The sequence below is a fragment of the Anolis carolinensis genome, chromosome 1 (genome assembly GCF_035594765.1).
Source record: "Anolis carolinensis isolate JA03-04 chromosome 1, rAnoCar3.1.pri, whole genome shotgun sequence".
Classification (NCBI taxonomy): domain Eukaryota; kingdom Metazoa; phylum Chordata; class Lepidosauria; order Squamata; family Dactyloidae; genus Anolis; species Anolis carolinensis.
Genome location: NC_085841.1, coordinates 100,939,559 through 100,964,679, shown reverse-complemented (window position 1 = coordinate 100,964,679; position 25,121 = coordinate 100,939,559). Strand labels below are relative to the sequence as shown.

At 38.8% G+C, this 25,121-nt stretch overlaps 1 protein-coding gene across 3 annotated transcripts in view; it reads right to left on the bottom strand.

Annotated features, from left to right (window-relative positions):
* The window catches only part of sesn1 (sestrin 1), a 63,497-nt gene that overhangs the window by 19,521 nt on the left and 18,855 nt on the right, over positions 1 to 25,121 (bottom strand). Inside the window, exon 1 of one of the 3 annotated variants that reach the window (XM_008120906.3) lies at positions 4,703 to 4,867. The exons of the other annotated variants lie outside the window; for them this stretch is intronic. Coding sequence (XP_008119113.1) covers positions 4,703 to 4,801 — 99 coding nt within the window. The 5' untranslated portion in view covers positions 4,802 to 4,867. Of the gene's footprint in view, positions 1 to 4,702; positions 4,868 to 25,121 lie in introns of those variants that run through there. 3 annotated transcript variants of the gene reach the window in all.

Genomic DNA, 25,121 nt, shown 5'->3' with positions numbered 1-25,121 from the left:
TAATCATATTTAATTTTAAGGGCAGGTAAAATAAGAACAGATTATAAAATTAAGGATAACAACAGCTTATTTATTTATTTTTCAAACTTATATGCTGCCACTCCCCTAGGGCTCGGGACGGCTTACAAGAACCGGCTAAAATCAACAATTTAATAACATCTTAAAAAGATAATCTAGATAAAAGATAATCTAGAACTACCTAGAACATAGTGTCCACAAACCACAGAATCTCTCTATGAATCATGTCAAGAATTTGCTTATGTAACAATAATTCATGTTTTCTTAATTTAAAGTACCCAGGGACCAAAGAATAGCAGGCTACACAGGCTTCTGGTCCTGTATATAACATAAATTATAAAATGATGCATTTTTGCTACTCAAGCATATGAAACAGCAAAACTGACCATATTCTTTATTGTACCATTCAGGGGTTGTAAACATTTTTAATATTTAATGTAGCCTTGGTCCTTGGGTATTTTGCTTTGTTTCCTGGCCAATATACAAACAGTGCTAGATTTCATCTATGACCACAGAGTGATAAGCTCCATACAAACATCAAAGCTTAATTTCAAAGAATTAATTTTATTAATGAGACATAAGAGGGCAAAAAGAAAGATTAAACAGATCTGTATACAATACACTATGAAAAAATTAATCACAGTAGATGTCTCACATTTCAGTATAAAACCATATAATGTTTATTATTTAGTTATGAGGGTGGAATTTGTAACTTCCAAGCCAATCTCATTACAGTAGAGTCTCACTTATCCAACACTCGCTTATCCAACATTCCGGATTATCCAACGCATTTCTGTAGTCAATGTTTTCAATACATCATGATATTTTGATGCTAAATTCGTAAATACAGTAATTACTACATAGCATTACTGCGTATTGAACTACTTTTTCTGTCAAATTTGTTGTATAACATGATGTTTTGGTGCTTAATTTGTAAAATCATAACCTAATTTGATATTTAATAGGCTTTTCCTTAATCCCTGCTTATTATCCAACATATTCGCTTATCCAACGTTCTGCCAGCCCGTTTATGTTGGATAAGTGAGACTCTACTGTATTACTGGAAGAAAATAACTCACTAACCATGAAACTATTAATGCTTGATACTAATTATATAATGATTGGGATCCTATTCCAGGTTATAAATTTAATTTCAGCTGGAAATAATAACACTTTTACCTCTTGAGAGCCTCTTTACTTTGAGATGCTTCCCTTATATACTCTTTCAGATTTTAAAGTCCCCCTGGGGGAAAAGAGCAGTATATAAATTAAATAATAAATAAATTCAATAATAAATAAATGTAAGTTTTGGCAATACTTGTTCTCAGAAGGCACTTGCAGCTCTTGCATATGAATTTAAATGTGCAACTATGTTCGATGTAAAAGCAAGATGTAAAAATATATACTGTCAATGTCAATATATTTTTAACTGAAATTCAAAGGGATATTAAATATACTGTCTGGTTCTCAAAACATCTTTATAAATATTCTCACCTCTGCATAAGTAAAGCACCAAGATCATTGAGATATGTGCAAACTTAATTATATAGGTAAATATGCACAAGACAAAAATATTTAAGTGTAACCAATAGTTAATAAGCTATTTTTTTTGGATGAAATGAAGTTCTAGATTTGACTTCTTCACCAATGTATTAACTGTCATAGCAGATATACTGCAGTTCTTCCCACAATACATAGCTAGCACTTACTGAAAAGGCAGTTTTGAGAAAACTCCAGACACAATGCTAATTTATAGGAGCTGGTGTTAGATGGAATCTTTTATGCCTGAAATGCCTGTATTACAACTTTTTGTACTTCTCCAACCCACATACATTGCAAAATCAGTGTCAACTTTGTGCAAAAGCTACTTGAATTGTTCCAAGATAAAGCAAATTGTTTACAGCTGCAGAATGCTTTAAGGGAACTAACAGTGCCATCTATGAACAAACTATACTAAATGTTTTCAGGGAATGAAATAAACATGAGACCAACCACAGCAATGTATGGTATGCAGTTCTCTCAACAAATTCGGGTTACAGAATGATACCATTTTGCATTTAGATTTGGGAGATCATCCAGTCCCACCCCTACTAAATGCAGGAGGCAATCACAGCATCCCTGACTAATAAACTTTTATGTTTATAGTTTCAGTAAGCACCAGTTCATGAGCTTCCCACTGTCAAACAGGTCCCACCTCCAATGTTTAGGGAAAACTTGTTTCCCTGTGTTTCCACACAGCTAGTTTAATAGTTTGTTCCTGAAAGAAAGTGAACGTTCAAATGGACTGAAGTACTGACACTAATCCTGAAATGCATCAAAGAAATTCAAAAGGTTAAAGTGCTGGGTCTTTTGCTGAGTTTGCCTTGCCCTTTAGCCTGTGTGAAATTATTTTTTCCGCAGTTTTTAAATGATTCAAGATCTTCTAAGTCTTAACTTCTCATCAGTTTATTGAGTTGATCAGACCTGCATACTGCAGCATAGATTGTTTCCAAAAGCTCCAAGCACCACCAACATGGCAAACCAGAAGGTTTGGGTTTAAAAGTAAATCTAAGTGCTTTCATAATGCCTCCAGTAACATCCTGAAGAACTTTCACAGTAAGCAGAGCCTTTTAATGGAAAATGCTTTTCTCAGCTCCGTTTAAAAGCAAGTACCGTGTTTCCCCGAAAATAAGACAGTGTCTTATATTAAGTTTTGCTCCCAAAGATGCTCTAGGTCTTATTTTCAGGGGATGTCTTACTTTTCCATGAAGAAGAATTCACATTTATTGATGAACAAAAAATGAACATTTCTTATATCCTGTACAGTAGTTGTCATCACAAACCAGCATAATCAGACAAACTCTGAATCCTATCAAGAATTTCTTGTTACTACCATTATTTCCATGTACAACAATCTATGGTATGTACATTTACCAAACCTGCATGCTCTGGTGTTCTGTTTGGCTAGCATGCTTCCAAACACAAACGGTTCTAGGTCTTACTTTCGGGGGAGGCCTTATATTTAGCAATTCAGCAAAACCTCTACTAGGTCTTATTTTCTGGGGATGTCTTATTTTAGGGGAAACAGGGTAGCTGAGAAGCTGAAGCGACAAGAGACACCTTAAGATGATAATGTGCAAAGGAGCTGCCTGTTGCTACAAAAAAAGGAAGTGAGGGGGAGGAATCAGCAGCATCATTAATCAGTCAGTCAGGTATTGTATTTGATTAAAAGCCATTACAAAACCTGTAGCATCCAATAGATACATATTAAATGTATACTGTATATACGAATCCTCTAAAACCCAAAACAATATATACTGTACATACATCTGCATCCATACAAAACATCAGATTGCTGAATCCCTTGCACAGCCTAAAGCAACATTTTTCAAGTAAGTCGCATGAATACTTTTAGCAGCTTTAGTGAATAAGGTAGCTATATGGGTAAGAATAATATTATTGGGTTGTTATGAGTTTTCCGGGCTGTATGGCCATGTTTCAGAAGCATTCTTTCTTGACATTTCGCCTGCATCTATGGCAGGCATCATCAGAGGCTGTGAAGTGTTGGAAACTAGTCAAGTGGGGTTTATATATCTGTGGAATGTCAAAGGTGGGAGAAAGAACGCTTGTCTGTTTGAGGCAGGTGTAAATGTTTCAACTGGTCACCTTGATTAGCACTGAATAGCCTTTCAGCTTCAAGGACTGGCTGCTTACTGCCTGTGGGAATCCTTTGTTGGGAGTTGTTAGCTGGCCCTGATTGATTCATGTCTGGAATTCCTCTGTTTTCTGAGTGTTGTTTTTTTATGTACTGTCCTAATTTTAGAGTTTTTAATACTTGTAGCCAGATTTTGTTCATTTTCATGGTTTCCTCCTTTCTGTTGAAATTGTCTACATGCTTGTGGATTTCAATGGCTTCCCTGTGTAGTCTGACATGGCGGTTGTTAAGAGTGGACTAAGCATTTCTGTGTTCTCAAATATGCTGTGAACAAAATCTTGCTACCAGTATTTAAAAAAAAAACCTCTAAAATCAGGACAGTAAATAAAGAACACCACTCAGAAAACCGAGGAATTCCAGAATTCAGGGTCTGCTGACACCTCCCAGCAAAGGATTCCCCCAGACAGGAAGCAGACAGACCTTGAAGCTGAAAGGCTATTCAATGGCAGTCAAGGTGGCCAATTGCAACATTCACATCTGCCGCAAACAGACAAGAGCTCTTTCTCCCACCCTGAATATTCCACGGATATATAAATCCCATTTTCCTCGTTTACAACATATCTCACAACCTCTAAGGAGTCCTGCCATTGATGCGGGCAAAACGACAGGAGAGAATGCTTCTGGAACATGGCCATACAGCCTGAAAGATTCACAGCAACCCAGTGATTCCGGCCATGCAAGCTTCGACAATACAATATTATTATTATTATTATTATTATTATTATTATTATTATTATTATTATTATTATTATTATTATTATTATTACCACCACCGTCTTCTTTTGCTCTTGATCGGATTCTAAGTGAGTCTGAACTTTCCTGGATGAAAGCTAATGCTCAAACACCAGTTTTGCCAGAAGTGAGTCCCTCAGCTCAGAGGTTCTTTATTAACGCCTAAACAAGGAGACTGGGGTTGAGCTGATGGGATAAACAGCAAATAAACAAAACCAGGCAGGCGGATCCAGACCCCTCCACCGCTCTCCTGTTTACCTCGAGGCTCCCACCGCGGCGGCTGTTGCTGTTGCCGCATCCAAGAGCCCTCCTGGGTCCGTATCCCCGGCTGAGCCCCGGCCCGCCTGCCAGCTTCATGCCCACCGGGAAGAAGGGCGCCCGCCAGCGTGAGACCCGCCTCTCCTCTCCGCGCCTCGGAAACAAACAAGCGCCCCGGGCGGCGCGGCGTCCTGGGCGCCACCCGAAGCCCCGCCCCTCGCCCGCCGCCGACCAATGGCGAGCCAGAGTCAGGGCACGCCCACTGGAGGTGTCTGGGGCCTCAGTAAGATCCCCACCAATAAAGTCCCATCCGTAGGCCCCTTAAAAGCCCATCACTCCTTATCCCACATACTTGGGAGACAACTAAACTGGATGAACTTAAAATAATTGTACTATTACACACGGACAGTCAGGGGTGAGACGGGATTTAGAACAGTCTTATTCAAATGCAATGAATGAGATTAGAAACCATGTTATAAGGAAGGAAAAACCTTCATCTCTGGAAAGACCCAATGCTTATGGAAGCTGAAGTGATTTTGGATCACAGGGCAAATGTATGTATAGTATCCCTTATCCAAAATGCTTGGGACTCATAAAAGTGTTATGGAGCCCCCGCTGATGCAATGGGTTAAACCGCTGAGCTGCAGAACTTGCTGACCGAAAGGTCGGTGGTTTGAATCTGTGGAGCAGCGTGAGCTCCCGCTGTTAGCCCCAGCTTCTGCCAACTTAGCAGTTCAAAAATATGCTAATGTGAGTAGATCAATAGGTACCACTCCGGCGGGAAGGTAACGGCGCTCCATGCAGTCATGAAGGCCACATGTCCTTGGAGGCATTTAGGGACAACGTTCGCTCTTTGGGCACGACTAGACTTAATGTCAGGGAAAAACCTTTACCTAACCCATAAAGTGTTTTTGATTTTGGAATACCTGTACTTGCATATACATACATAATAAGATACCTTGGAGATGAGACCCAAGTCTAAACACGAAATGTGTTGATGCTTCATATACACCTTATAGCCTAAAGGTAATTTTATGCACAATATTTTCAATAATGATGGGCATGAAAGGAGGTCTGTGTACACTGAATCATCAGAGAGCAGAGATGTCACTATCTAAGCTACCCTGTAGACAGGTTTGGATGTTGGGAGTCTTTTGGAATCCTGAATAAGGGAGACTCAATCTGTAATTCAACATCCAGTGCCAACTCTTCCAGTTTCTAAACCACATTGAGAGCATGAACAAAGGATCTGAAAAAGCACTTGAGATGTTGTTTTGAAACCAGGCTCTGTCCTGTATAATCTTGCCTCTGCTGGTTGAGCTGGTCATGAAGTAAGTTGCTACAGGCTCAGCCTCCATCATTCCGGAATTTAACAGTACTCCAAAATCCAAAACTGTCTATGTGCATGGCTGAGAGATAGCAACACCTTTGCTTTTTGGTTCAACGGACACAAACTTTGTTTCATGCACAAAATTATTAATATTATATATAATTACCATCAGGCTATTTGTATAAGGTGCATAGACACTGTACATACATTTGCCCTATGATCTAAAATCATTTCAGCTTTTACAACCATTGGACATTTCCAGAGATGAGGTGAGGCCAGGGGGCTTTTCATTTTGTACTTTCAATTGTTTCCTTGTTTGGGGCCCAAATAATTTATTACTTCCATCTTCTCATTGCTAAGGAGTAAGGGCATTTCTGCATCATGTTGTACTTTGACACCAGGAAGGAAAAGGATATAAAATTGCTCAGTTTCCCGCCCATATGCAGGATTCTTTGATTGCAACACAATAAATGATTGTGTTGGTTCAGAGTAAGAGTTGCAAAGTGAAGACGACCCCGTTTTTCAGACAGCACACAGGTCACTATAGGTCTAAACAAGCCTCCCTTGATGCATCCAGACATGAAACTAAAAAGCATTGTGATGGTAAGAAAAATGCAGAGAAGTTACAAATGGAAGTAACTTCATCTGGATCTCTCAGCATCCAACATAGGAACATATTCATCTGATTTTAAAAGTCAGGATAATGTGTACACATTTTATTTCAGACACTGCTACTGATTGCTAACACTAAACTCTCAGAGTTTACATTAGTAAATCAGAGTACCTGAGCTACTTTCCTTTCTGGAAAAAACCAATTTATTGGGATAAGTCTGATCTTAATAACTAAGTTATCTTAAAGATTAAATGTGATGGCATGCCCAAGCCTTTGGGAAAACTATGGTGTCTAGCTTTACTCAGGGGCTATCTGTATACTTTCTATTAAGATCAAGACCCTTAACATACAGAGGCACTTTAGGCAAGATGAAAGTTAACCAAAATGAGTTTACTGAAAACAAGATGAATGAAGGGTTAACTTCCCTCGGAGTTATTCAAAGATAGCTTAAAATATTACATTACAAAAGGAGATTTTGGGAATCCATGAAAATCTTTTGCTCTTGATGTAAAGCGATGGACTTGGTCTTCTACTTTGTGACACCAAACTGAGAGGGATAGCTAACACTCCAGAAGACTCCAGAGTTTTGCTTGCTCTCTAAAGAATGCATGAACTCTGTGTGGGGATTTCTGTACAGCTGGTCCATCGTGTTTACAAGGCATATCTCCCCTAAGGGAGGGAAACTGCTGAAACTGCAAAAACATGTTAGTGCTCATGGTTATGACAGGATGATGGGTATCTAGTCTGCTTGTCATTAAAACTGTTTCAGATGGGTAGCATTTCTCTCAGAAAACGATCTAAATCATTATCATTGATATACATTCACATCTAACCCATGCATATAATTAGTAGGAAAAGAGACCTTAACTACGTTGTTGGAACAACGTACACATGTAAATATGATGTGTTAAGACTGCTTTACACATTATCCTATCTAACACAAATGAATCAACATGTATCTTAGAAATATGTGGGGAAGGCATATATTTAGCTGCTGTGAATTTTGTCTATTTGCAGAACTCTACTAAAAACACCTGTTTATTGTTCTGATTCTTTAATACAAAACACAACAGTGAAGCAGTCCTTTTATCACATCCACAACTGCATTTAGAATGGCCTCCTTCAACTCTGGAAACAAGTGTGGCCAAAAAATCACACACACCCTCTCTCTTGTTACTGACTTCTAATTGTGTAATAGCAACAACAACATGTTTTTTAAACAGCTGCAATGAAGAGAACTTGGTAGGTGTGGACTGAAATTCATTTCTGCTATTGAAAATGAATGTTAAGCTGTAATCCTAAAGCATATGTCTTTTGCCTGAACTCTAGTTGAGGCATCGTCAGATTCTTGAAAAAACAAAACTAAAGCAAAATAGATGAAAGGTCAGATATTTACTTATGTTTGTTGGGCATTGCCACTACAACCTTTTTATAGAACTACTGTAACTTCTGTCATGGAATTAACGCCATTTTTCTCTAGCAAACTTTGCTGGTACATAACTCATTACATTAATTTGACTAATTACCATGTGCTTTCTTCCCCTGCTGTTTCATGCATTTACCTCCTGAACTCATTTCCTCTGGTGCTATGCTCACAGAACTACTGCAGTTTAAGCACACACACACATTTGACATATATGTAACTCTTTCCTATTTAGACAAAGCAAAGCAAAATTATTAACACAGAATAAGAGGAAATATACCCTAGACAAGCGAGGAATTGTGCAGCCTTGCAGATACTGTTGAATTTAAAGTTCCCACAACCATAACCAATTATGAAAAATGCTAGAAGCTGTAATCCAACATCTGGAGGACATTTCGCTATTCCAACCCGTCCTACATGCAATTATATTTGCTTACAGGATACAAGGATCACAGGCCTTCTTAGTAGCAGCTCCTGAACATCAGAATTTCCTCCCTAGAGGATCAACTGTATTCCGGTTTTTGAATAGCCACTGCCTATCCTGAAGAGCTAGCTCCACATAACATTTTAAAATTGCTTACTTAAATTCTTGCAAAAAAAAAAAAAACTAGAGAAGGAGGAAGAGATGCACTAGCATGTTATGCTTTTGTGACAAATTTCACTGGCTCACTCTACAACAAGACCCAAAAATTTTGGGGCTTTTTTAGGGCTTACAGAAAGTGAGGCAAGGAGAACTGAGAAAACAGTTTAAACAGGTCATACTCAAGTCTCTAATTTTGCCAAGAACAAAGACATGAGCCTAGCAACAGTTTTTACCCAATCAGATCAGACAAACAGGTACAAGACCTGGCTTCTCAAAACCTCAGAGCGGCCAGCCTCCTCAAGTAATTTCTAATTTTGTTTCATGTAAAAAAAACCTGACTGAAGTTTTATTTGCTGAATTGAGACACATATTAACAAGTCTTTGCACATTAGACTCCTCTACTTGTTGAATCAAAACAGCAGATGGTGGTGTCTTTAAAAAATCAAATGGAGTGTTGAAGTGAGAATTGTTACATTATAAGACACCCTTATAATATTCTTTGTGTATTTCTAAGAATCACCTTGGTTCAGATATGACTGCTTTATCTGAATGTTTCTATTATAAAATGCCTCATGTTTAACAGATATCACTACAGTATATTCCTGTGTGTAGTTTCCAAAATATTACATCATACTTTTATTGAAGAAAGAAAAATCTGATACTAAGTTTAAAGACGTTCTAAGAAAATTAGGAGTTTCAGAAGCAGATTATATTTATTCATCTGGATATAAGCTTTTAAGATGAGGTTCTTCATTATAACTTACCTTATATCATCATTTCTAATCTAATTGCATTTTAACAGGACTGTTCAGAATCTTGTCTAACCCTGATTACTCATGCATAATAGTACAACTATTTTAAGTTTATTTAGTCCAAAACATGTTTACAGAATAAAGCCAAAACAAGTTTTAAAAGGAATACCACTATCAGTATAAAGCTTTAAATAAACCCCATGAACCCTAGACAGCTTTAAGGAAGATATTTTTAAATAGTTCAACTCAACCATCTTAAAATAGAGTCTAGACCATACAGTATGTATACTGTTTGTATTTTAGTATAATATCTTCTCTTCTTCCATAGGTAAAGATTTCCCCTGACGTTAAGTCCAGTCGTGACTGCCTCGGGGGGTTGGTTCTCATCTCCATTTCTAAGCCGAAGAGCTGGCATTGTCCATAGATACCTCCAAGGTCATGTGGCCGGCATGACTGCATGGAGCGCCGTTACCTTCCCGCCAGAGCGGTACCTATTGATCTACTCACATTTGCATGTTTTCGAACTGCTAGGTTAGCAGGAGCTGGGGCTAACAGCGGGCGCTCATTCCGCTCCCGGGATTTGAACCTGCGACCTTTTGGTCCACAAGTTCAGCAGCTCAGCGCTTTAACACACTGTGCCATCAGGGGCCCCTCTTCTTCCATAGTATGCAATAAAAAGAGATGCTACACTTTGTTTCCAAAATGAAATTGATATAGCATTGATTTATCTAGCATTGTAGGGAGACGCGGTGGCGCAGTGGGTTAAACCCTTTTGCTGGTTGGACTGCTGACCTGAAGGTTCGGTTGCTGACCTGAAGGTTGCCGGTTTGAATCCATGAGATGGGATGAGCTCCCATATGTCAGCTCTAGCTTGTGGGGACATGAGAGAAGCCTCCCATAGGATGGCAACACATCCGGCCATTCCCTGGACAACGTCGCTGTAGACAGCCAATTATCTCATACCAGAAGCGACTTGCAGTATGTTATCAAGTCACTTCTGACACAATTTTAAAAAAATCTGGCATTGTATTGTGTGGATATGTGAAACTATGGAAACTAGTGAACTCTTATTTTCAATTAGACCAGTGCTTCTTAAATTGTGCTATCCAATCCCAAATCGCCCTTAGCTTAATGTTGGAGTCGCAAAAAAATTGGGAGCAATAACTATTTTCTGAATGTCATCTAGTGGCTGTTTTAGATGTTTACATGAAAATGCTGAGCAGTGTTTACAGTGGATTCTGTAGAAGATGCTTCAGCTGTACTTCATAAAAAGGAAAATCAGTCTGTTTAGCAAGTCTTGTAATGTTGATTTGTCATCAGTAATGTTGATATATGTTTGGTGTGTATGTGTGTATATATATATATATAAAGCTATAACTATAACCTCAGTGTCATGTAAAAATTTCTCAGGCCAAAAGGGGTCCCAAATGGAAAAGTGTAAGAAGCCTGGAACTAGACAAACCATGGAGGTACTGAGAAGAGTGTTTAGGTTATACCGAAGGCACTAAGTCAGTGGTTCTTAACCTGTGAGTCCCCAAATGTTTTGGCCTTCAACTCCCAGAAATCCTAACAGCTGGTAAACTGGATGGGATTTCTGGGAGTTGTAGGCCAAAACACTTGGGGCCCCACAGGTTGAGAACCACTGCACCAAGTAAATAAGTGAAACTGGCTAAGTTAAACTGTGCATATACATTCAATGGATATGGGGGCTGTACTATGTTTTCACAACACTCTCATACCATGTAGAAAAAAGAAAGAAAAAAGAATGTCCTTATGTAAAGGAATAGGTGCAATTAGCAACTGTTCACAAAGAAGCACACCGGGGATGTGTGCTTGGGCCAAAGTTGTGGAATGGAACATTTCTCAGTGCTGTACTTTTCCATGCAAAATTTTCCGTACCACATTACAACATATATATGTTTATCATACTTTTATGTACTGCAATCAGCTATGTGAGATGGGCTAAATATAGGATATGAAGTTTTGGTAATTCTTCTAATTTGACAAGTATTGACAAAGTGTAGTGCTCAAAGAAGCAGACAAATGAACACACTGCTAAATTTATTTCTATTTCACAGAAATCTCTTTTTTCTCAGTCAGTGCAAGTAGAAATAGTCAAGACATAATGTGATAAGTTGCAACCGAATCAGTTTTTTTCTCAAATTGAACTGGAACTACTAAGTAGTGTACAAACTGAATCTCATCCAAAAATGGGTTTATTTATTTCGTGTCAAAAGCATTGCATAACAAATACATTTTAAAATGATGGGGGAAAAAAGGAAATCACAAGCAACTAAATAGTTTTAGACCAAAAACGGGCAACAGCAACCGCATTGTCTGTAGCTTTAAACAACTCCTCCTCCGTGCATGAGGCAGGACATTGTGGGCAAGCATACATGTGAGGAGGTGTTTGTTCTGCTCCACAGTCACACAAGGTGGAGGATTCCTCCAGGTAGTGCCACCTTGCCAATTTGTCTTTAGATCTGCCCACTCCACTTCTGAGTCTGTTCAGGGACTTCCAAGTTGCCCATTCTTGGTTTGCCCCTGGAGGAAGAACCTCATGGGGGGCCATCCAGTTAGAATTGCCAGGTTTAGCTGCCCAGAGAGACATCCTTGCTGCTGCTGGAGGAACATCAAGAGGAGTGGTGGTTCTCAGGAAGCCCTTCCTTGATTTGAGTCTGGTGGGAGGAGGGTGATAGTCATGCAGTGGGTGGCTTTCACAATGTTCAACCTTTTCTCTCTCACCGTTAGCAGCAACTTCCCGTCGCACGTCAGGAAGGGCAATGCCAGCTAACTTGTAGAGTTTATCAACGGGTGCAGGTTTAAGGCATTCCGTGATGATTCTGCATGTTTCATTCAGTGTTATGTCCACCTGCTTTGCATGGGCAGACTTGTGCCAAACAGGACAGGCATACTCTGCAGTTGAGTAAGACAAGGCCAGGGCTGATGTTCTTATTACTTGTGGGTCTGCACCCCATGAGCTGCCAGTCAGTTTCCGCAGGATGTTGTTGCGTGCAACTACTTTGTGCTTGGTGTTCATGCAGTGTTTCCTATATGTTAATGTTCGATCTAAGGTGACACCAAGATATTTAGGATAGAAACAGTGTTTGAGTTCTTGGCCTTCCCAAGTAACTTTCAGTTTCCTGTTGGCTTCACGGTTACGTAGGTGGAAAGCACACACTTGTGTCTCGGCAGGGTTAGGATTCAGGTGGTTCTCTTTGTAGTAGGTGGAGAGATCTTTCAAGGCATTAGTGAGTTGCTTTTCAACTGTTTCAAAATCTTTCGCTTGTGTTGTGAGGCCAAGGTCATCAGCATATACAAAACTCTTTGTGATTGGTGGTTGTGGCTGGTCGTTCGTGGAGATGTTAAATAAGGTCGGTGCAAGAATGCTGCCTTGGGGTTAACCATTCTTTTGCCTCCTCCATCTGCTTTTCTGGCCCTGAAACTCCACATAGAAGCTGCGGTTTTCTAGGAAGGTCTGGACAGTTTTTGTAAAATCAAAGTCCCGGGTAATATGGTAAACTTTATGCAGCATTTTTCTATGTTGCACCGTGTCATAGGCTGCCGTAAGGTCCACAAAAACTGTTCCCGTAATGCAGCCTTTCTCATAGCCTTCCTCGATATGCTCAGTCAGATGAAGAATTTGACCTGTACAGTTTTTCCCTGGTCTGAAACCTGCTTGTTGTGGAATAAGCTTGGGTTCGATAACAGGTCCTAGTCGATTTAATAGCACCCTCTCATAGACTTTATATAGATGACATAAGAGGGAGATTGGTCAATAGTTCCTAGCATTGGAGGTATCTTTACCAGGTTTTAAAATGGCAATGATCTTAGTTTTCCTCCATGCTCTGGGAATCTGTTTGTGTGCCAAGCATTGATTGTAGAATTTCAAAAGCCAGTTTTCAGCTTTGGGGCCCAAGTGTTTGATTTGCTCCATCATCAGGTCATCTAGGCCAGGTGCTTTACCAGTTTTACATCGCTTGATGGCTTCTCTGAGTTCTTTCAGGTTTAGAGGAGAAGACAACTGGTGGGTTTCAAGTTCTGGCACCCTGTTGATTTTCATCTTTATTCTACTGTGGTTGTTTTCCCATTCTGAATTAGCTGGTGAGCTATCTGGTCTGGTGTCACGTTTGCGTGTCCATGGTTGACCACAGGATCACTATCCAGGCATCTCAGCAGTTGCCAGGCTTTTCAGCTACTCTTGGACATGTCAAGATTCTCAAGCAGCTCTATCCAACGGTCTTTCTTAGCATTAGCTAAGGCTGTAGATAGTTTTTGACCTGCTGCTATAGTCCCATCACTGTATGGATTCTCTTGAAATAGTCTGAGATATTCCTGTAGCTGATTTAGCGATTCTTCGTTTAGGCCTGGTAGGTAGCTTGTGCGACAGCCTCTAGGGATTGAGAGCCTTGAGGATCTTTTCACAGCTTCTACAAGCAGGTCATAATTTTCTATAGAAGGTTCTATATCAGAAATAGCAGCTTCCATGGTCTCTGTAAACTTTGTCCAGTTAGCTTTATTGAAGTTATATCTTCTGCGGAATGGGACACTTTTTGGTAAAATGGGTAAAATGTTGATTTAAGATGTATCAGGTACAGCTCTCTTAAGGCGCGTGACTTTGGAAAAATTGTGTTCCTTTAGGTCTAGTCATTTTTGTTAAAGATAGGAAAAGTATAAACTATTGTATTAAGCTATCAAAATCTAATATAATAATGTCCATATAAAGTCTTGAATGTATTTAAACACAGTATTTAAACCACTAAATCATATAACATTATTTAGGGCGATAGCACATTTTACACTTTAACTTTTTCAAGAAAAGCCACCTCACTGGTTTACTTTAATTCAACACTGGCGACAGAAATTGTAACCTCATTTGCCCATGCCAGCCTGATACTATAAAGAATTAGGAATACTTGTGACATCACATATTTTCTACAAATGGATTACTCCAAACTCGTAGTAAAAAGCACTCCATCAACTATTCCAAAAATTGTATTTTATGGCAACAAAAGGATTAATTTCTGTTTACCATTGCAGTGTTGTAATGGGTTAAACCCTTGTGCTGGCAGAACTGCTGTCTTGAAGGTTGGCTTGCTGACCTGAAGGTTGCCAGTTTGAATCTCGGGAGAGCGTGAATGTGTCAACTCTAGCTCCATGTGAGGACATGTGAGAAGCCTCCCACAAGATGGTAAAACATCAAACATCCAGGCGTCCCCTGGGCAACATCCTTGCAGACGGCCAATTCCCTCATACCAGAAGCGACTTGCAATTTCTCAAGTTGCTCCTAACACACAAAATAAATCAAACTGCCATCTCTGTTGAAAGCTAGTAATTTTCTGCTACCTGAAATTTAATAACTGTGTTTAATATGAAGATATGGCCGGCTTAGCTTGCCAGGCTACCACTCTCTCCTACTTTAAACTGTACTTTTGGTTTTGTGATCTCTATTCTAGAAGTAACCTCCCATATCATATTATGTAAACTTAGACAAGGGAGTCAGTGGGCTGGATCCCAACTTGGTCACATTTAGGCTAAACTGATATGAGACTTAAGTCAGTTTAACTCCTTTGCCTATCAGACACACAGATTGTTAAAAAAATGTTGACACAGCTTTATGGAAAATTTCTTCCTGGAACTACTTCTTTGGCTTTGCTACTAAAATGAGCAGGCCCAAATATTAGTGAACAGAAACACTGGGCATTTTGTTAGGGTTTTAATGAACAGCATAAGGAGCCACAAAGCTTAAACATGTTCAGCTTGAAGAATACAAAGGAGTAGTGATGAGGCAAACATCAGATATTTTTCTAATCCTATAAACATGTAGCATTTATGACTCCCAGACATTGTTTCTGTACTATACAGCCTCATAACCTTCTTGACAGAAAAATCACATATCCACCTCCACCTGTTGTTTGCTAACTATTGCCAAAACCATCATGCTTTTAAGACCTCCTACATAGGCAAGCTGTCTAGTGACAACTTGTCAAGGACAATTAAATGACTAAGTATCACAGAACTACTTTAGATATGATGTTTACTAAAATATTTACAATAGTTTTTTCTACTCTACAAAAAAGTAACATTTTGTCCCCAAGAAGAAAATTAATGCTTCTGCCCCCCAACAAAAATCAAACATTAAATATGAAGTATATTAAAACAAAACCAACATACACAGATGACAACTTATGCAGGAATTAGGATGAAATCTATCTACAGAAAATCGTTCATGATTACTTCATCACAGTCAAATCATGCATGACTTGCATATGAGGCTAAGTTGCTACATGGAAATAGATTTCTATTCAGGTACATAATGCGTATCAACAAGTAGTCCTAAGAGGTGCCATGCTATCTCATATTCAGCATCCATTTTTATCCTAAGTACTACACCATCACCTCCAGGAGCCCAAACCAAGTATAAACATTGCCTGTGATGAAGTAAACACAATTACTACTGTTAGGTTTTGAAGAGTTTCATTGTACCAGATGGGACTAAGTTGCAAACACAGAGCTTAACCTTTTAAAAAAAGAAAATTCCATATTAAGCATATGCAACTTAAAATATTTATATATGGACAGAATTATCCTGTGGAGTCCACACTCAGATACATAAAATAATTTATAAAGAATATGAAGATTTAAAGCTTATTTGTACTAAAGCTAAAAATGGGATAAAAACCAATTTTAGAGTAGCTATGTGGTGAGTTATTTTGAGGTTGCTAGCTATAAGCACAATTGCAAACGTGTGGCTTAAATGAAGGCTCCTATGCATGTTGATTCTCTAAATTGGTGTTTTTCTAGGTATAGGTTACAACTGCAGACAGGTTACAAATAGTATAAAAAGTGTGTTGTCGAAGGCTTTCATGGCCAGGATAACAGGGTTGTTGTATGTTTTCCGGGCTGTATGGCCATGTTCCAGAAGTATTATCTCCTGATGTTTCTCCCACATCTATGGCAGGCATCCTCAGAGGCTGTGAGGTATAAAAAGCTCCCTTGAAGGATATTTATACAATGAGTGTTTAAAATAGGTTAATGAAAGCTACTTTAATAGAAAGTATTTCTAAATATTATCCAAGTCTGGAAAAGACTGACATATTGCATCTACTGAAACACATGAGCTCAATTCAAGAGTCCGGTATCTTGTTGGTATCGATATAGTTGCACATTTCACAAAGAGAAATTTTATCATGAGAAGTAATTTTTGCTAGAGCCTTCTGAAATTGTTTGTCATCTGGTAACGCTGTCCCACCACTTGATGGCTATTTGTTTAAAAAGTTCCAAAGCCTCTTAGAGCTCACAATTAAATACTTGGATGCTGCACAACTGTTAAATATCATATGGGAATACATAATTCTCCAGGTTTGCACCTCACAATAACTGAATGTGAGACAAATTGCTTGAATGTCATCCTTGCTCTTTAAATTTTTTTTTTGCCTCATACATGTTTTAGATCACTTCAATACCATGCCATATTCCAAATTCTTGTCTGAAGTAGGGTAATTAGAAGAAACACTGGATTTAGCACATCTTCCTTAAAAAAATTAGTACTCTAAAGACTTCAGATCCCTTCTGATCTTGGAATCCCTGCAGGGTCAGCCTGGGTTAGTTCTTGGATGGGACACTGCCAACTACCGTGTGCTGTAGGCTATATTTCAGAGAGAGGAACAGGCAAAACCACTTCTGAGTATTCCTTGCATAAGAAAACCCTATGAAATTCATGGGGCTGCCATAAGTCAACAGGTGACTTGAGATCACATACACAGGGAGTTGCTTTGGTACTATTGCATCATATTTAATATGCCAAAACAGTCACTAAAAACAGCAGCACAAGCCTGAGAGCAGAGAACAATTGAAGTTAAAGAGGAAACTGCCTCCTACTTAGTGGGTTATCTGCCAAACAGAGGAAGTTTTAGACTTTGACAAATTAAAAGTCTCCACAGGAGGTCTCAATTGTTTATTATTAGTTTAAAGTGTAGTGCATCTATAAAGGTTTGGCTGCCCTTCTAAAAGAAGGTGAGTTAACTGTAGCACATTTTGAATTGTACAGTATGTTAATAGACAAGAAGCATACTAGTTTTCAGTGCAAAAATACAAAAGACAGAAGCCTAGAGTTTATTATAAGCTTTTCTAATGGGATCAGCTGCACTAATATTTTTTTCCTTGTGAGTGAAGAAAAGGGAGGTGGCTATAAACATACTTAAAAGTCCGGTTAATGATTCTCCAGATCCTCATGTTGTTTGTAGCCATTACCACTTAAATTTCTCAGTATTAATGTCCAAAAGCCTTAATTTGAGCAATGCTTTTTAATATGTGGTGCCCTCCCAACTTCAGGGTTCCTAGACTGTCTTATTGCTGTTGGTAATGGACTGGATGAAGGTGAATAAACTAAAGCCTAATCCAGACATGATAGTCAGTCAAGAAGCAGATCAGGAACAGGGATTGAGAGTGGTTAACTCTCCTTAAAATCTGAGTTTTGTAGTTTAGGTGTATTCCTGGATTCATTTCTCAGTTTGGAAGCCCAGTTTTCAGAAATGACCAGCCATCTATCAGCTAGTGATCAGCTGTATCATTCCTTCAGTTATAAAAAGGTAAAGGTTTCCCCTGACGTTAAGTCCAGTCATGTCTGACTCTGGGGGTTGGTGCTCATCTCCATTTCTAAGCCGAAGAGCCAACGTTGTCCGTAGACACCTCCAGGGCCATGTGGCCGGCATGCCTTCAGCTATAGATTTGGCCATAGTAGCAAACCATGCATTCTATATGGGGCTGCCTTTGATATCTGTTCAGAAACCTGATCAGGGTGCTTATACAGGTAAATATAAGTTCCCTGTAAGAACAGGTCCAGTGGTCAATTTTGAGGAAAATGCAAAGAGCTGATTGTGGTATAAAAAGGTATAGCTTGTGTCCAGAGGGCCTGAAATATCTTATCTCACTATATGAGCTTAACCAATTCTAAGATATTCAAGAGAGGACTTTCTCCTGGTTCTACCACCATCACAGGTGCACTTGGCGAGAACATGGGAGAGAGCCTTCTCTCTGGCTGCTCTCAAAACTACTGAATTCAGAAATTTCTTGAAAGGTAGATCATACAGACTTTTGAAGATGCCACAGACTATCAATAGACATCAGCTGCACAGTTTTCACTTAGAATCAAAACAGGTTAACCCATGCCTAGTAGAATGTCTTTGTGTGTGAGAAACATGCTTATCTACTTCTGTTTAGAAGTGGCTTATTTAATCTTGTATTTTGATGTGCTGCAGGTGTAACAATGTCTCCTATTAAGCAAAATGCAAATATTTTTTTAAAAAAAACTCTATATTGAACATAATGAAAATATACTGCATTACTTTAAGAAGGAAATTATCCAAAATAACTATGTTAAAGCCCAAACAACTTCCTCCAACACAGGCAACCTGTAATATAAACATACCCTCCAACTGGTCCAATTGGCCAGGATAGTCCTGATTAAACCTTCGTTTTCCCTCTCTTTTCAGTTGCTTTTAAAACGCCCCAGTTTCTCTCTATTTCTCCTGCTTTGATCCATGACTTACTTCAAACATTGCACACTGCATTAAGAATGCTGCAAAAGTAGCTTAAAGTCAATTAACTCAGCAGGAAGGAAAGGACAGGAGGGGGTGGAGTCTTGTCCTTCTCTGTAGACTTGGGCAAAGCAAAGATCTGAAATCTCTCGTAGTGTATGTGTTTATCCTCACTAAGAGCTCTTGCCAAGTTTGATAACATTCTCATATTGCTTGGCCGGACATGTTTCAGTTTTCATTTGTGAAATGACTGAAGGTGCTTATACAGGAGGAGTGAAATGATTGCCCTTTTGTGTCACCTCTTTTTTTCTTTGGTTGATATACTCATCCCCTTTTTGCTTCCTCCCTACTTGCAGAGGTCACTCTCTTTTCTTCCAAAAGTTAGTTAAGTCATTAATGTTCCTTTGTTAAGGAAAGGTAGGTTAATGGGTTTTCTGTCTCAGAATGCCTGGCACCCAAACATGAAAGCTAGCCTTAGGGGGCATTCATCTTTATCTCCTTTTGTATCCCAGGGAAATCTCCTGAAACAGTAAACTAAATATCGTCAATATTTTTCCAGTTTTCTACCACAAGCTCATATTGCACGGGCTACACTGCACTCTGCTTGATATAAATACCACATATTCTCACACTCACAACACTGGAGCATAACTAAAAAGAGTATACTCTCAATCCAAACCAAATCAACTTTTGAAGACACATAGCTGTAAACAACCCATGAAATATGTACTACTGTCAAAAGAAACATTCATTCCCCTTACAGCTAACCCACTCAAATAATTTGCAGAAACTGTAATCATGTTTGTCTGAATATGAGACATTGCATGAAAGGTTTCACTGAAAAGCACAGAGATTCTATCTTATTTTTAGAGGATAAACAGATTCCAGGGGTGTGATTTGCTGCAGCCAATCACAAAGCTAAGGTACAATGCTGCAATTTCTCTATGTCTTATTACAGCAAAGGGAGTCTTGTTTTTCATCCTTTGTCTGGAAACTTCATGATGAATGGCTGCTTCAGGGAAAGATCAAGCTGTGTAGTTGAGATTATGAAAGGCAGATGGAACAAACAAACAGCAAGGGTAATACAGCCATGCTCCTTAAGTTCAGCCACATTTCAGAAAAAAGCACTCTCCTACTGTTCATTTCACTCTAAACCTAAATATTCATGACCAGGCTGGATAGGATAGCCACAGGCTTATCTGCAGCATCAAGTCCTGCATTTTATTTTTTAAAAATATGGTGTTTACAATTTCAAATGCAGTCAGGGCAAGAAGGAACCCTTTCTCTACGCAAGGGGCTTGGTTCCCCCCAAGATGAACAAACTCTCAAAATTATGACTCTATGGCCAGAACAGACCTCTTCAAGGAAGAATAAAATGTCAAAATCAAACAGCTATGATGGTAAAATTGCAGATGTGGAGGATCCAGCACTCTTTTCTAATGATGATGCATTATCAGGACAACCTCCACCCCTGCCACTACAACAAACTTTGCAAAGGGCAGTAGGCTCTTGATTATGGATGGCCACACCGGATCTACGTAGTATACTCCTCTTGAGACATCAAGAAGTAGTAGTAGGAAGAAGTTATAATATATGTTACATAGGTACTCATCTGTAATAGCCTCTACCAAAACAGAGATATATCATTACAATTAATCTTATCAATAGTTTATATTTACATTTAAAGTAATTCCCTTCATATCATTTGCACTGAATACATGTGTACAATTGTGACACGTTAAAAACATACTTATTTCACAATTGTTCTGTCAGGTGTTTTGTAGTAAATGAAGCAATTTCCAAAATGTTCTCATACTTATTATGCTCTTATTGTGAACACACTTTTCTAATATTTGCATAAAATTTAATTTCATACGAAATTATTTTTATGTTAGTTATTTTATCCTACTTCTCAGCCTTCCAGAGGACCTTATAAAACTTATATATAGACTGATATAAAAATTCAGGATGGTTAAGTGACTAAAAATCAATTTATTAAAAACAAAACTTTTTATCTGCAGCATATTTATAGCACATTTTGATTATCTGGAATTAAAAGCAAACTTCTCCAAGTCAGCAGGTATACACACACACATATATATATTTCCAGTTTCTTCTGAAAAAGAGGAAAAACCAATATACATAAAATTTAGCATGTCATTTCTAAAAGCATTTGGCTAATTGATGCCTGAGTTGCTTCAACAGATTTTGTGCCAAAGGAGTTCCTTGAGGAATGGACTGAAGAGAACAACAAGAACCTTGTATAACAAGTACAAACAAGTTTATATCCTTCACAGTTTCTAAATTTAATTAAGTGTTGACATTAAGTGTGGTAGAAATACTACAAATTATGTTTCATATTCTAAATTTCAAGAGGAAAAGCGAAACCATTTTACTCACTTATATAGCTCCCTTGTGTACATCAATCTACAGTTTACAAACAAGCAGAAAACAATGAGGATATTAAAATACTTACAATTCCTACATGTAACTTCTATTTCATAGAAATAAAGATTAAGGCAGGCTTATGAACAGCTTCTCAGTGTGAATTTAGAACGGATTTAAAAGTGAAGATAAATAACTAAAATAGAGCTCTCTTTGTAATATTTATATGTCAAATCAACCCACAAAGGATTTGTAAACAGTCTAAAGGTTGCAACCTCCTGTTGCTAGATTTTACATAACTGAACACCAATGATATATTCAATGCCATTTTAACCGAATAACCTACAGATGCTGATCCCTAATGACATATCTGCCCTTCTGTTGGCTGTTGTATACTGGGAACTGACTGTAGTTAGGGACCTGAAAGGTTTGAAAATCATTGGACTTTACTTTGGAAATACATTCAAGAGTAGCCATGTTCGCCATGTAGCAAAATACATTTCTTTTTTTAAAAAAGCAGTGATAATAACTCCAAATTGGCTAGCCCCAAAACACAAACTATTTAAGCTTTCAAAATTTCATCAGGAAAATAGAGTTCACCTAGAAGGCAGGAACAGTTGCATCTCAAAGGAAACTACTTTTACATAGCTAGGTAAAGGTAAAGGTTTCCCTTGACGTTAAGTCCAGTCATGTCTGACTCTGGGGGTTGGTGCTTATCTCCATTTCTAAGCCGAAGAGCCGGCGTTGTCCGTAGACACCTTCAAGGTCATGTGGCCAGCATGACTGCATGGAGCGCCGTTATCTTCCCGCCGGAGCTAATGAAGTTTAATTTTATTCCATGATTTTTCTTATGCTTTGACCCTGGTCCCCAAATGGCCAAGAAAAGAAGAGGCCTCTGCCAACATTGAGATCCCTCAATGCTCTCTTAACTTGTGACAGCTGCTTGGCATGTGATTCTTAACATTGCCACCTTTTCTCTCCTATAGCATTTTTACCATGGGTTGCTTTGAGTCTTTCAGGCTGTATGGCCATGTTCCAGAAGTTTTCTCTACTGACATTTCGTCCACATCTGTGGCAGGCATCCTCAGAGGAGAGAAAACTTCTGGAATATGACCATACAGCCCAAAAGACTCACAGCAACTCAGTGATTCTGGCCATGAAAGCCTTCAACAATATGTTTTTACCGTGTCTTTTAAAAAGCTAGTGAAGTTTTGAAAGCATGCAATGTATCCTGTGCTTTAAAGCTGGTCCAAAAAAGGCACCACTGCTTTATGGACTTCAGATTTTGTTGTAATTTGCTGAATGGCCAACATAGGATCTCTTGAATATGATTCCTGGATTTGAAGATACCCAGTTTAGGAACCTTAAAACAAAAGGGGGTCAAAATGACTGGGACGTAACTCTTTTTTACTTCCCACAAAGATGAACACTTTCACTGGACTGCAACTGGCACATTTTATTTATACAGCAACTACAAGTGTACTCTGAAGTAATGCCATAAGGAATCCTTGAGAAATGTAAGGTTCTCTGTCTATGAAAGTGACAACTAGCTTCGCACAAGGCAGGGATAAATAGATCTTAAGGGAAGCTACTTTTCTGTTGCTGATGAAGTGGAAATGTTATTTACTGTCTTTTATTGTCCTTTGTCCCTAGTCCCCAAATAATCCCTCAGTACCATTTTTTCCTCTTAACAGAATAAGCCTGAGACTCTAACATGCCTGTCACCTTTTTTAAAAAAAACTGTATGAGTTTCAACATCTTTGCCTGATAAAGAAGTGAGTGAAGCTTTGAAAGTTTGCATAATGTATTTTATGTTCTATGGGATTTTGAATGTTATTGTATTTTTGGACCCATCTTGAAATTTACTGTCAAATAATGTTTCTAAGAGACAAGAGATAGAAGAGAGGCAAACAAAACTGGCTGGAACATATGGAAGGGGATTACTAGAAAGGGTTAAAAGAAGTTGAAAGCCTATTACATATCACTTGCTGCTTTGGGTCCAAAATAGGATATAATACATTTATATCCGCTGGATAATGGAGGAAACAGGGAGTTTCAGAAAAACATCTACTTCTGCTTTATTGACTATTCTAAAGCCTTCGACTGTGTGGATCATAATAAACTATGGCATGTTCTTGGTGGTATGGGGATACCAAGTTACCTTGTTGTCTCCTGAGAAATCTATATAAAGACCAAGTAGCCACAGTAAGAACAGATCACGGAACAACAGACTGGTTCAAGATTGGGAAAGGAGTACGGCAGGGCTGCATACTTTCACCCTCCCTATTCAACTTGTACGCAGAACACATCATGCGACATGCGGGGCTTGAAAAATCCAAGGCCAGAGTTAAAATTGCTGGAAGAAACATTAACAACCTTAGGTATGCAGATGATACCACTCTGATGGCTGAAAGTGATGAAGAGCTGAGGAGCCTTATCACCAAGGTGAAAGAAGAAAGTGCAAAAGCTGGGTTGCAGTTAAACATCAAGAAAACCAAGATCATGGCAACTACACCTATGGATAACTGGCAAATAGAAGGAGAAAACGTGGAGGCAGTGACAGACTTTATATTTCTAGGTGTGAAGATCACTGCAGATGCAGACTGTAGCCAGGAAATCAGAAGACGTTTACTTCTTGGGAGGAGAGCAATGGCCAACCTTGACAAAATAGTGAAAAGCAGAGACATCACACTGGCAACGAAGGTCCGCATAGTCAAAGCAATGGTATTCCCCATAGTAACCTATGGATGCGAGAGCTGGACCATAAGGAAGGCTGAGCGAAGGAAGATAGACGTGTTTGAACTCTGGTGCTGGAGGAAATTCCTGAGAGTGCCTTGGACCGCATGAAGATCCAACCAGTCCATCCTCCAGGAAATAATGCCCGGTTGCTCACTGGAGGGAAGGATATTAGAGGCAAAGATGAAGTATTTTGACCACATCATGAGGAGACAGGAAAGCTTGGAAAAGATCACAATGCTGGGGAAAATGGAAAGAAAAAGGAAGAGAGGCCGACCAAGGGCAAGATGGATGGACGGTATCCTTGAAGTGACTGGCTTGACCTTGAAGGAACTGGGGGCGGTGACGGCCGACAGGGAGCTCTGGCGTGGACTGGTCCATGAGGTCACAAAGAGTCGGAGACGACTAAACGACTGAGCAGCAGCATATTTACATCTAAATAGTCAAGTTATAGGCCCTTCCATTTTCATTCTTCCAAAAATTTTAACAATATTTTAGCATCTAAGTCTTACTGTAAAGATTATTTTGGCCGAAACTCCATTGTTAGTTCTAGTTAGAATACCTTTATTGAATAAAAGAAAATTTAGTAAGCATTTATGTATGTTTCACTGAATCAATTGATTTACTTTTGCTGGACTAGCAGTTGGATTTGGGCCTGTATCACTAGGGAGACTTAGATTCTTTCCTGTCCTCTCTGTGCCGAACAACACAACACATTCCAGCTGGAAAAATCAGTTGATGTTAAAAGGTCACAGAGTATTTTCTGCTGCCACTGTATAAAATAAGAGTTAGAGGGCTTTTCTAGGTCATTAGTCATGACACTTCATTTTAAAGAACAGACTTGAAGGCACCTCTCTGCCACAACTTTCCTTATAAAAAGTTACTGGACAAGCCCTTCTTCACAACCAAGGATTTAACATCTCCCATCAAAATGTGTCCTTGTTGCTTTTTTGTTGGCCTTTATGGAAAATTCAACTCAGACAACACTTCTATTTTGGGTACTAAAAGCAAAAGATGTGAAACAACTTTATTGAAATGAAATGTTCTGCTGAGAAACA